General features: G+C 42.4%; 1 protein-coding gene across 1 annotated transcript in view; it reads left to right on the forward strand.

Moving 5' to 3' along the window:
• Positions 1–13962, forward strand: part of MSH3 (mutS homolog 3) — a 214980-nt gene that overhangs the window by 65865 nt on the left and 135153 nt on the right. Inside the window, exons 9-10 of the mRNA XM_065406009.1 lie at positions 1459–1571; positions 2593–2707. Of these exons, the coding sequence (XP_065262081.1) occupies positions 1459–1571; positions 2593–2707 (228 nt within the window). The remainder of the gene's footprint in view (positions 1–1458; positions 1572–2592; positions 2708–13962) is intronic.

Here is a 13962-nt window from a genome sequence, read left to right on the forward strand (position 1 = left end):
CTTCCCTTCTGCTTTGGAGTCTCCCTTGGTGGGATTTTGTGGTGGGGAAGGAACTGAGAGTGGTTCGCCCATGCAGCCCAACATAGTCTTAACACGGACATGAGGATGTGTGGGGCACATGCATGGGGCTGAATGGGCACCAACACCAAAAATCTCTGATCAGTGGTGCAGGGTGCAGGCATGCCTGAAGTGGAGCCCCCACAGAGAGAGACATCTTGCAGAACTCCAGTTGCTGGACAAGATGAGTAACCTCTCCATCTTTTAATATATGGGACCCATACACAAAAAAAGGGCCCTCCTATCAGTCTGAAAAACATTCCATTCCTATTGTATATATTATATAGTACTGTAACATCTAGGAACTCCACTGAAGTATCAAGATCCCATTGTGTTGGGTGTGGTGCAGACAAATAAAGATGATGCTCCCTTCCCCAGATAGTTGTCAGTCAGAAATGAACAGGTGGACAAAACAGAAATATGTTGGGGGAGAGTGGCCTCCCTCCTTTTGGGAGATACCCAATGAGCTGTAGGCTAGCTCAATGCCCTCAGGTCTATCATGTAGGAACTCTCTACCAGCTTCATTCTCCACAGTGCTCCTTCCTGGGAACTATGGGGAGAGATCTGTCCATCTCCCAGGGATGGGTCCCACTGAAATGGGCTTCTCCCTTTTTAAGGCTCCTTCTCCAAGACTGATATGCCTTGCAGGTGTGGCAGGACTGCCTAAACCTAAAACTGCTCTTTAACCCCTTCTTGCCTGGTGTAGGATTGTACACAGTGTCACAAGGAGTTATTCCACAACAGCCATTCCTGATGAACTATTCCTGATTTTGTGTGGATGCTCTTATTCCAGAATAAGAGTGGTTTATTCCAAATTACCGGTAGTTTAATTGTGGATTAAGCTAATTCAGAATAAGGGATTCTTATTCTGAAATAAGAGCGTTGACAAATGTAGTTAGTCAGGAATAGTAATCAGCTTGAAATTCACACCCTACCTTATTCCACATGAAGTTTCATGTGTAGAGAAGCCCTTAGCCAGGAAGATATCAGCTCCTTCCCTCTTAACTGTGTTGACTGTGAGAGTTTTTACAATTCTGAGTTGTAAAAATTGGTTTCATCACTAAAATCAGAAGATATAGTTTCTGAAAACACTCAGGAAACTGATCTGGTGAGTAGGAAGGTGCCATTTTTAGGTAATCACTTTTGGAGTATAACTTTAGTCATACAGAGTGTTTTATGGAGAGAAAGCAGGTTTTTAATTTAAAAAAAAGTTAAAATTGTTTTAGAATCCCCCGTAGATTAGATGCCGTAACTGATGTCTTCATTTACTATCCCCTGGCTTCTTAGCAATAAAAAGAGAGGAAAGAGGAAAAAAATAGCGAGTTGAAGTCTGAGCCTTCTTTAGTTCGTAAAAGGAGATTAAGAATTGAAAACTAATGAGCATTATTTTTTTCATTCCAGTTTACGAGATGACAGAATTCGAATAGAAAGGATGGAAAGCATTTATTTTGAATACAGCCATGCTTTCCAGCTGATTACTGATTTTTATGCAAGAGGAGTGCTTGATACCACAGGTACTTCATTCAGAAAAATCTTTGAAATTTATAGTGCTGGTTAGTTGCTATATAGACAAATACAGGCTAGTACAATGGAGCTTGGACCGCTAGGTCTGACTAATACAAATATTTAATAATAGCTACCCTCTGAACTGGCACATAGTTGCAAAACAAGTAAAGTAGCTGGAAAAATGCAGAAATGTAAAGACTATGTAGTACTGTAGATATTTCTGAGAAGTTACCTCTATTATGTCTCTGACTAAATTGGAGAAGAATGAGAGTAGATGTGGAATTTCACAAATTTCAAGAATGATGATGTGACCTGGAGAAGTGAGCAGTAGGCTAGTAGTAAAGAATTCTTAATATTTTTCCCAATCTGAAGATACTTACTTTGAAAACTTAAATTCACACATTGTGTAAAAAGTGAAGAAAATTTGGCAAAAACCTATGAAAATGTTTCTTAATTAACACTCTGCTAATAAGAAACAGTTTAAAAAGCACACTTATGCTGTAAAGCCTGGTAAAAGTCCTTTTTATGTTGAGCTGTATTTTATTGCAAAATTTGATACTGTTGGTATTGGGGTGGAGGTTATAGTAGAGAGTAATAGGTAAAAGCAAAATTCTACTTTCATAAAGCAACTTTACAAAACAAGTCCTGATCTGCATGGGCAATCATGTGCACCCGTGCAGAGCCAGTGCCACGTTCATGTATCAGATTGCAGGATCAAGGCCTTAGTCTGTAAATTTATAAATCATCTGGACTGATAATCAGCAATTTCTAGGGGAGAGTGGGGGGAACTGAGTGCAAAGTCCAGTATTTTATATCCCCATTTGCATTGGAACAACACAGAAATTCATAAACTGCGCTGTCCCAGTTTGTAAATGTTATTTTAAAAGTTCATTTTTGTTGTTTTATAAACAATATTTTAACTCTTTCACAATAAAATCTTTTATTTGTACTTGACTGAATTGAAAAATAGATAATCGTGTCTCAATTTTTAGTGGCAATCATTTAACAAAGGAAATCATATTTTTGCAGGTTCTCAACAACTGTCTATAATCCTAAACTTGGATAAGCCTGTGATTTGCTCTTTGGCAGCAGTAATTATGTACCTCAAAGAATTTAATTTGGAAAAGATACTTTACAACCCGAGGTAAGTTATTTTATATAAATCTCAGAAAATCAAAATAATGATAAAAATGTGCCATCTGTAAGGCCCTACTTGAATCACGGGATGATCTTCAAATAATTGTGGCTGAGTTGCAGACAAGACATGGAAAATTGCGGAAAAGTAATAATGGACCTTTATTAATAGCAGTAATTTGGAAAAGCCAGAGTAAACCTATTTGTTTAAGAAAAACACTCAAGTATTATGTTATGCTTGCTAATTTTTTTGATAGTCAGACATTTTGCTGCAACTATATGATGTTAATTAAAAAAAAGTACAATATTAAAATTCAGAAGACTAAAAGTCTTAACACAATTACTGTAGAAATCAAGTCCAGTCACTTTAGCGTTTTACATTTTACAGGCATTGAATGTTAGTGCAGTACTAATTGCATACTCAAAATGTATGCAAAATTGTGAAGTGTCCAAAGTAAGCTAATTAAAATCAGAATTGTGGTTGAAGCCTAATATTGCAGGATCTACAATTTCCACAATATTGCGAATGAAGTAGGGCCTTAACCATCTGCCATTTTGTAAATTCTAGCTGGCAACTTCCCTTCTACAACATTAGTGCACCTGCTTCTGGGATAAACCTGGTCTTTGTAAACATGATGTTTTACAGTTGAGTTCCTAATTAACACTAACAAAACATCAAGTGATATTCAATAAAAATCATTAGAAATAGGAAAGAATACGCTTGTAGTCAGTACTAACAATATTTAAATTGGCTTGTACTACAGCCAAATGTAATTAAAAACAAACAAGCTGCAGAAACTGATACTGTCATGGGAAATGAAAAAGTTTGTTAATAAAGCCCAGACATCTTATCTCAACTTTACTTCTGTTTTGTTTTGTGGACAAAAGTCTGCTGCTGCATTTTAAAGATTTTTTTATGACGATGAGCCTCACCGATATTTTATTTTCCTGCAAAAATATTTCATGCACTTTCTCTTTAGCTTTTGAAGCACATGTGTATTCAATGTATCCAAATGTTTATGAGCTTTTTGAGTCTGTGAATCTGGTCACCTATTTAAAAATTTAAAACACATCGACAAATCCAGGGAGTTAAGTGGGTGGTACCATATTGGTGGGTAAACTACCATGTAATAAGTTTATGGGAAAGACATTAAATGCATAGGCACTGACTTCCCCTCTAGTTGGGGGATGCTCAACCTCCACTCCAGGTCCCGCCCTCATTCCACCTTTTCCCCCAAGTCCCCACCCCTGCCCTGCCTCTTCCTGCCCCTGCTCCGCCCCATCCTGCCTCTTCCCCGCCTCTTCCCCGGAGCGTGCCCCATCCCTGCTCCTCCCCCTTCCTCCTGGAGCTTCCTACACGCCACGAAATAGCTTTGTTCTCTTACAAAAATCTAGTTTCACTACCTCACTGTCTTGTAAAAATAATGTGGGCAGGTGGACAGCAATAGTGGGCGTGACAATAAACCAAAACACACAGAATACTTAGGTTTAGTTGGTAGATTTCGCAGCTGACAAATGTCCTTTTCACTATTGCAGACCTTGTTTGGAAAACTTAGAATTTTTATGCATTACAGAGAATTTTTAAAATCTGAATTTTAGAAGAGATGCTATTTGGGCTTGTCAATCTCTAACATTTTTCTAATATTGGGTTGATTCTAAACTGCTTACGCTTATAAAATATACATGGTGTAGAATAACATATTTGGATTTTTGGTTTATTTGGATTTGGTTTGCTCCTACAAAGCCCCCCTTTTTCCTCCATCCAAAAAAATATACAAAATATTAACAACGGAACACTCAGCAAGCCTTGTAGATCTGATAAGAAAAAAAAGCCTTATGATATCTCCCCAACTCTAAATATCATCTCCCATACCAACATGCCAAATCCCTCAAGCAGCATCTTAGTCACAGCACTCCAGTTCATCCCACAAATCAGATTTACCTGAAAAAAGCCTGTTGAACAGGTAGTTCCATCTTGTTGTGTGCAGAAGATCACCAAATATGAGTATTCATAAACAAAGGAGCAGAATGAGTTATAAAGTCAAGGACCTATCATTCTTGAAAGTGTTGTATTGCCATGGACGGTGTTGGCTCAAGTGCCTTCGATGATTTCCAGTGCTGCAATAACACACAAAAAGGCAGATGTTCTCTCAGATAGTGTGGACCCAAACCTATTAGGACTTTAAACACCTTAAATTTCACCTGGAAATCATTCAGTAGTACAGGTGCAATGTACTCTCAGTGTTAGACCTTGCTTAACAAGTGGGCTGCCACATTCTGCACTAGCTGCAAGTTCCAAATTGAGTATAATTACAGAATGGGAAGGAAAAGGATTAATGTAATAGGTGACTCTTGACAGAACAGGCCTGACCTGAATGTATGAACAAAGAAAGCACCTGAATGGAAAGTTTAAAGATTTCCTGATATCCTAGAGTTACACTACAAAGAAAATGCATAGTGTTGAGGTAATTGGTGATATTGTACTAAGAAACTTGTCTTCTGTTGTACTTCGTTGAAAGAAGTGATGCCGGTCACCTATACTCCCTTGACTATCTGATATGGGGACTCCCTTTCTAGTAGCTACTTGTTTCCTGGGGCTCTGCTCATTGTTAGTAACATGTTACATATAGAAATATTGGGCCAACTACAACTTCAGTCATATTAAAAATAAACATTAAAGATGTCAGTAAAATAATCCATAAGGTTAATTTCTGGAAAGGGAATGCATTTTATGTAGCGGGTATCAGATTGTTATTTTCTGCAATTCTACATGAAGCAGATAAAATAAATGCTTCTGCCACACTGACAGACAACTTAAAATTGCTGAGAGAATTTAGGTCAATGAGCATCTACTGATGAGTCAGTGAGCATGATGTGTGCTGTGAGATACAACTTTCAGTCTAAGAAGTTTATAGATCTAATGGAAGCAGGCTTAGACAAAGGAAACATTCCTTTGAGTTATGAAGAGCTCCTGCAAACTGCTAAACATCAGTTTTGACTGCTTAGAGAATCATGGAACTAGTTTTCAGGATAGTTTTTTCCCACATAAGTAATGAGGTGATTCTCTTGCGTGAAGTACTCCAGATTTGTTATTACTCTTCAGGAGAGGCTTTTAAATACAACAGTGAATAAGGAAACATCTCTATTACAGAGGCATATTCTAATTATAATATTGTAAGAGTAGATGACCCTTTATTTCTGTGTGATTTCTATCAAAAGGGTGAATAACATCTAGCAGGAGATTTTCTGAGGCACAAAGGGCAGTTAGGCACAGAATTTTAATTGAAAATCAGTGGGAGTTGGGTGCCTAATTCCCATTGGCGCATTTGAAAACCTCTTTAATACTTTCAACAGTCAAAGAGCATGCTGGTTGTAATCTTCGTATTGGTTAGCTCTTAGAGCACCGTTTCCTAGAGTTTGGTGTCAGTTATTTGAAAGGAATTCATCAACTTCCAGAAAAATGTCCTGTTTGAGTAATTTAGAGAGTACAGTGGGGACCAGTGGCCAGTAAATGATGCAACTTTCAGGATCTGCAGTCAGAAATATTTCATGTGTATGCATTGTGGATACCATCTCAAAACTTTCATAAACTAAAAAAGAAGAGTTTTAAGGAGGAAAACTTCAAAATAACTGAACAAGAATTTTATCCACATACGGTGAAATTCACCCCCCAGTACAAAGTCTATGTATGACGTAAAGTACCACTTAAGCTCTTAGAATAGGGTTTATATGGGGCATGCACCTTATGCTGCACACCTTCTGTACAGAGAGGGTGAATTTCATTGTTAGTTACTCAGCAAGATCTGCATTGTGCTCCCTTTTCCTTTATATCTTTCCTCTTTTCCATTTTGTAGACAGCATTACACTTATATGCTGAATGACTCTAGCTGCCAGAAAGCAGTACACAAAGTAGTCATTTTTTTAGCCCTTTTTAGGACTAACTTTGTCCTCCCTCCTCCTTTTTCTTTTCATTCTCAGCCTAGAACTTTTGTGCATCTATTCTGTCCAGTCTGCCTCTCCGAAGTGGTGTGTTCTGGCAAATAGAAGAATGAAGAAAGTAAATGAAAGAGAATAAGAGATTAGTGGAGTGAAGATGAGGGATAGAAGGTGCTTGCCCTTATATGGGAGAAGTTGTCTATGCAGCGTAATCATTTAGCCTTTTTGGATATTACCATATTACTATAGTGACGGGGGTGGGTCAGATATCATGTAGGTAGCGCTCACAAGTAGATAGAATCCCTGAAGGAGAGAACCAGTCAATAGCCAAGACTGATGGTGGGATGTTCTCCTTCAGTTGTGTCTTTTATTCCTAGGGTGCTGTTACAACATCTGCCCTAGTGTGATCTGCTCCTATCTCTGAGCTCCATTTCCCCATGTTCTGGCTGTACTTAGGAGCCTTCCCTTTTTGCTTTCCTGATTTAATTACAGAGTTACTGTCTTACAGCAAGTATCAGAGGGGTAGTCGTGTTAGTCTGAATCTGTAAAAAGCAACAAAGAGTCCTGTGGCACCTTATAGACTAACAGATGTATTGGAGCATAAGCTTTCGTGGGTGAATACCCACTTTGTCAGACAAAGTGGGTATTCAGTCACGTTAGCTTATGCTCCAATACATCTGTTAGTCTATAAAGTGCCACAGGACTCTTTTTGTTGCTGTCTTATAGCAGTAAAGGCAATTGGACGGGGTGAACTGAGGTATCATCCTTCCTCTGTCACTTTGAGAGTCCTGTACTAATTCAGGATAAATCAGAGAGCGGTTATCCTGTTCCCTTCAGTTCTACACAACCCTGATTCTCAAAGCTTCAGGGCCTGGCTGTGGGACTTACCCTTATATTCTGGGAATCCCTGGACTCCTGTACTTAGTCCCCATCCACATCAGGGTTGCTAGCCTTGTGCCACTCTTCACTGGTGAGCTCAAGAGTCAGGTTGATTAAACACAAAACTGCCCCTGGAATTTGGGTCCCACATTACTCAAGCTTAGGTCGGTACATGTCTTTATCATACCTATAATATGATGTTTCTGAGAAGTAAGCATGGCATGGGGCTTATGTGATGCTCTCTCGGGGAGTGCAGAACTATAGGACACTGTTATCTCTGCCTCAAGAAGAGAGTTTGCTTCCTGCCACACCAGTCTATCCACCTCACCAGCAAACTCCTCGAGACTGTGAGTCTTAACCTTGTCTTGCAGGCAACATTCAGTGAACCCCTGTGTGACATTTTCCGGGATATAATCTGGACCGTTGAATAGCTATATCCCCTTAATTTGCTATGCTATGCTATGCAGCCACAAGGGACCTGCTTAGTCTCTCCATACCGGTATCACCAGCAGTAGAAGGCCCAAGGATGGTACCAGTGCCTCCTGCTCATGCCTCACTATGTCAAGATCCTGCGGTACTGCTACCCAAGCTTATGCAAAAGCCTGCGCTCTCGAGAGGAAAACCTCCAGTGATTTTTCTGGTACCACCATCCCTGGGCTCGGGCTACCTCTCACCAGACCCATCTGGATTTGCCACTCCATTGTCAGAAGTATCCCACTCTTCTTTGGTCTTGGAGGTGAGGTCATCTGTATCCCATCCAGGATGAGTAACATACCCTCTCATCAGAGACTTTGGGACCATGCGTCATGCAGAAACCTCCCTCTAAAGATCAATGGCCCAGGCAAGGATGGTTTCCAGGTGCATATCACTGGCTGTTCTGGATGCGATGGGGGCATTCTCCCTCCAGCTAGGACCCCGCTCCCCCCTGCTGTATTGCTCACTGTCATGGAGAGCACACCAAAAACATTGGCACCGAGTGCATCATTCACTGGTACCGAGCAGCTAGAAGTCACCCAGGCAGCTTCTTCACTGCAAGTCAAATATCAGCCACCACCCTAGATGCATGCTGTTTCCTATACCTCATCACCAGATGAGGCTATTATGAGCCAACAACTGACTCACCACCAGAGGACCACAGGGCTTATCAAGATCTTGTGAGAAGGGTGGCTTCTGTACTTGACACTGAGACTGAGGAGGTGAATTAAAGTGCTCACAAGTTGGTAGATATTCTGGTATTGGCAACCCCAGCCAGGGTAGCTTTTCTGATTTTATGGAGCCATTATGGAGCCAGTTAAGGCTCTTTGGTAGACACCCACCTTTTTGCCTTCCATCGCAAAACAAACTGAGAGGAGATACTTCGTCCCCTTGCAGGGATTTGAACATTTCTGCTCCCACTCCCACCCACCCGGGTTCTCTTGTGGTGGGAGCTGCCAATGAGTGGGAGAGACAAGGACATGCTGGACAAAGAGGCACAAACTTTATTCCTCAGGAAGTCCGCAACTCAGAAATGCAAACCAACAGGCACTCCTGAGTCGTTGTGACTTCACTCTCTTGGGGAGTGTTATAAAATTTCAAGACAAGTTACCAGAGAACTGTAGGTAGGAGTTTGCAGTCATGGTGGTAGATAGTAAGCTGGTCAGTAGGACCACTTTCCAGAACAGTTTGGACAATGCAGATTCAGCTGCTTGAACCATGGCATCAGCTGTTACTATGAGAAGGTGTTCGTGGTTGTTGTCATCTGGGCAACCCCTAGAGTCCAACAGACTATCCAGGACTTTGCTTTCAAAGGTCCCTAATTGTTTTCAGAGAAAAGGGACAACAGGCTTCATAACCTTAAAGAAAAATACTATTTCTTTTGTTTATCTTTTTTATAGTGCAAATATTTGTAATAAAAAAAAAAAATATAAAGTGAGCACTGTACACTTTGTATTCTGTAAAACCAACAAGGAGTCTGGTGGCACCTTAAAGACTAACAGATTTATTTGGGCATAAGTTTTCGTGGGTAAAAACCTCACTTCTTCAGATGCATAGAGTAAAAGTTACAGATGCAGGCATTATATACTGACACATGGAGAGCAGGGAGTTACTTCGCAAGTCTGTAACTTTCACTCTATGCATCTGAAGAAGTGAGGTTTTTACCCACGAAAGCTTATGCCCAAATAAATCTGTTAGTCTTTAAGGTGCCACCAGACTCCTTGTTGTTTTTGTAGATACAGACTAACACGGCTACCCCCTGATATTTGTATTCTGTGTTGTAATAGAAATCAGTATTTTTGAAAATGTAGAAAAACATCCAAAAATATTTATAATACATTTAAATTGGTATTCTGTTGTTGTTTAACAGTGTGATTAAAACTGCGATTACTCATGACTTTTTAAAATATAGTTAATTTGTTTTGCATTAATTGCATGCATTAACTGCGATTAATTGACAGCCCTAGTATTTATTTTGTATTTTTCTGATCTTGCATAATTTAGTTAATATGGTTGGTAGTTCAGTCAGTTCCTAGTTGTTCTGGGTACTGATGCCTGGTACCAGGGAATGCTTTGGTCTCCAGGCTTTACGTCTTGCTGTGACTGCAGAAAATCCCAGCTGATGACTGACCCTCATTCTTGGTGTTTAACGTGCCTCAGCGAGGGTTGTGTCTGTGACAGGCACCAGATCTGCAGGGACTTTAAGTCCAGAACAATAAAGGATAGAGATGAGACTTCATCACCTTGTCATGGCACCCTGCGTCTGCCTTCAGAGCCTTCCCGCTTGGAATGGGTATTGAGTTCATCAACTTTGGTTAGGAGTACTGCTCCAGTCATTGCCAATTCATGGCATGTCTCTGCTTTCCTGGTGCCAAAAAAGAAACACCGGCAAAGGGGTTCCAAGGACTCATCCAAACGATTGAGCTCTTCGGCACTGTCAACAAGCATGCATGCGGGAAAATGGGATAACGGATCCTCGGAGAGGAGGTGCTCCACAGAGCTGATATCACCTCATGCTGGCTCGTCAACTCCAGCACCCAGGCTGGTGCCGTTGAGACAGACTGCTGTTGGGGTATCATCTCAGCCCCTGGTACTGCACCCTTTGATGCAACAACAGCAGCATTAGGGGACCCTCTTGGTACCAATGACAATGGAGGCGTACGCAACGGTGCAAGATCTTTGTGCTTTTCAGTGCCAGATTTCCTGGTGGTGCAGGAGTTCACTCATCTGGTGCTGGTGTCACAGCCTTTGAGTGTGGTTCAATCGCTGGTACTGCAGCCTGCTTCAGTTTGTCCAGTACCTTGCATGGTACCATCAAGAAGCAAACCTAGCATGTTCTCCCCAGTGCCTGCATCTCTGAGGGCTCACTTTTGGACCTTGCCACTGAGTGATATGGCGCCTCCCTGGTCTGGAGACTCTTTGTCTTACATTTGATCTAAGCTTCAGGGAATGGAGGCAGGGTACTTTCATTATGTTAGTTCTGGAACTTGCTGTTACTGCTTGCTGGACATATTTTGTATTTACAGTCAGAGTTTAAGGACAGAAGGGATCACCAGGTCACCTAGTTTGACCTCCTGTGTGTCACAGGCCACCAACATCAACCCCCCAGCACCCACACACTAAGCCCAGCAACCAAAGTGAGAGCAAAGTATTACAACTGTTTATTTATAAATTTATTTATGTAATATCCAAATGCATCCTTTATGCTTTAAGGAACAGGTAAAGAGACAGAGTCCCTGAACAGATGTGCTTGAGTGGCGACCGAGTTGAACAGCATACTATGACAAATCTGAACACATCAAATGGAAATAAAATTCTGTTTGTCGGTTATTCACCTACTGGATCTTAAGAAGATGTGGTGTGATGTTTTTGAAAAGTTTAGTAGGACTCAGGTTTGGATAAAGATATTCAGAACCAAATGAAGAGAACCCCTACTTAATGCTTTGCTAATAGCAACAGCTTGTGGTTAAACATAATAAAAGAATAGCATTTAGATTTAGTTGGGGTTGGTCCTGTTGTGAGCAGGGGGTTGGACTAGTTGACCAACTGAGGTCTCTTCCAACCATAATCTTCTATGATTCTGATTGTTTTGATGCTCATAATATTGTATATTTTGGAAGATGCAGTTGTTTTGCATATGAGATTGTTTTGGTATTTGACTTTATCTGACTTTACCAATGAAAAGGCATTGTAATCCAGAATAATGATTATTAGTAATAATTATTTTATTCAGTGGCATTAACACGAAGGTATGCATTTTATAGACACGTTAGAAAACACAGTTCCTGCCCAAAAGAGCTTACAGTCTAATGGGAGGGGGAGATTTACACCTCCACCCCGATATAACGCTGACCTCGGGAGCCAAAAAATCTTACCGCGTTATAGGTGAAACCGTGTTATATCAAACTTGCTTTGATCCGCCAGAGTGCGCAGCTCCGCCCCCCCAGAGCGCTGCTTTACCCGAATTCATGTTATATCGGGTCGCGTTATATCGGGATAGAGGTGTATTTTGTAAATCCTATCTGAGGGTATGTCTACACTACGAGAGTAGTTCGATTTTACTTAAATCGAATATGTGGAATCGATATTACAAAGTCGAACGTGTGTATCCACACTAAGGACAGTAATTTGACTTTGTGAGTCCACACTAACGGGGCAAGCGTCGACATTGGAAGCGGTGCACTGTGGGCAGCTATCCCACAGTTCCCGAAGTCCCCGCTGTCCATTGGAATTCTGGGTCGAACCCCCAATGCCTGCTGGGGAAAAAAATGTGTCGAGGGTGGTTTTGGGTAACTGTCGTCATCCAACCGTCACTCCCGCCCTCCCTCCCTGAAAGCGCCGGCGGGCAATCAGTTCGTGCACTTTTCTGGTGAGTGATGGCGCGGACGCCACAGCACTGCGAGCATGGAGCCCGCTGCGACCATCGCTGCAGTTATGGCCGTTGTCAACACCTCGCACCTTATCATCCACCTTTTCCAGAGGCAGATGCTGAGAAATCGGGCGAGGAGGCTACGGCAGCGCGGTGAGGACATGAAGTCTGAGAGTGGCACAGACCTGTCACAAAGCATGGGACCCCGCGCCGTGGACATCATGGTGGCAATGGGTCATGTTGATGCTGTGGAACGGCGATTCTGGGCCCGGGAAACAAGCACGGACTGGTGGGACCGCATAGTGCTGCAGGTCTGGGATGAATCACAGTGGCTGCGAAACTTTCGCATGCGTAAGGGAACTTTCCTTGAACTTTGTGAGTTGCTGTCCCCTACCCTGAAGCGCAAGGACACCCGGATGCGAGCAGCCCTGAGTGTCCAGAAGCGAGTGGCCATAGCCCTCTGGAAGCTTGCAACGCCAGACAGCTACTGGTCAGTCGCAAACCACTTTGGCGTGGGCAAATCTACCATGGGGGTTGTTGTGATGCAAGTAGCCAACGCAATCGTTGAGGTACTGCTGTCAAAGGTAGTGACCCTGGGAAACGTGGAGGTCATCATAGATGGCTTCGCCGTGATGGGATTCCCAAACTGCGGTGGGGCTATAGATGGAACTCACATCCCTATCCTGGGACCGGACCACCAGGCCAGCCAGTACATTAACCGAAAGGGTTACTTTTCAATGGTGCTGCAAGCACTGGTGGACCATAGGGGACGTTTTACAAACATCAACGTCGGATGGCCGGGCAAGGTTCATGATGCTCATGTTTTCAGGAACTCTGGTCTGTTTAGATGGCTGCAGGAAGGTATTTACTTCCCGGACCACAAAATAACTGTTGGGGATGTGGAGATGCCTATAGTGATCCTCGGGGACCCAGCCTACCCGCTAATGCCCTGGCTCATTAAGCCCTATACAGGCGCCCTGGACAGTGAAAAAGAACTCTTCAACTACCGGCTGAGCAAGTGCAGAATGGTGGTGGAGTGTGCTTTTGGCCGTCTCAAGGGGAGATGGAGAAGCTTACTGACTCGCTGTGATCTCAGCGAAACCAATATCCCCATTGTTATAGCAGCTTGCTGTGTGCTCCACAATCTCTGTGAGAGCAAGGGGGAGACCTTTATGGCGGGGTGGGAGGTTGAGGCAAATAGCCTGGCTGCTGATTACGCCCAGCCAGACAGCCGTGCGATTAGAAGAGCCCAGCGGGACGCGCTGTGCATCCAGGAGGCTTTGAAAGCTAGGTTCCTGAGTGAGCAGGGTAACCTCTGACTATTAAGTTTGTTTACAGAGAAGCTGAATCTGCCCCCGTTTCTTTACCCAGTGAATGTTCACTATCCTCTCCAGTTACATACCCCGTTCACCCCATTCCCCCCCTTCCAACACACGTTTAAAAATAAATTTGTTAATGAACACCGTTTTCTTTATTACTGTTTTCGCGGTAAAGTATTGAAACTGGGACGCAGACTGTGGTGGGGAGCGGGTATAGTGTAGTGATGCAAAGGACGCTTCTAAACTCGAGGAATGACAGGCTCCTGCTCCTAGAGTGGTCCGCACTGG

The sequence above is a fragment of the Emys orbicularis genome, chromosome 6 (genome assembly GCF_028017835.1).
Source record: "Emys orbicularis isolate rEmyOrb1 chromosome 6, rEmyOrb1.hap1, whole genome shotgun sequence".
NCBI classification, from domain to species: Eukaryota; Metazoa; Chordata; order Testudines; family Emydidae; genus Emys; species Emys orbicularis.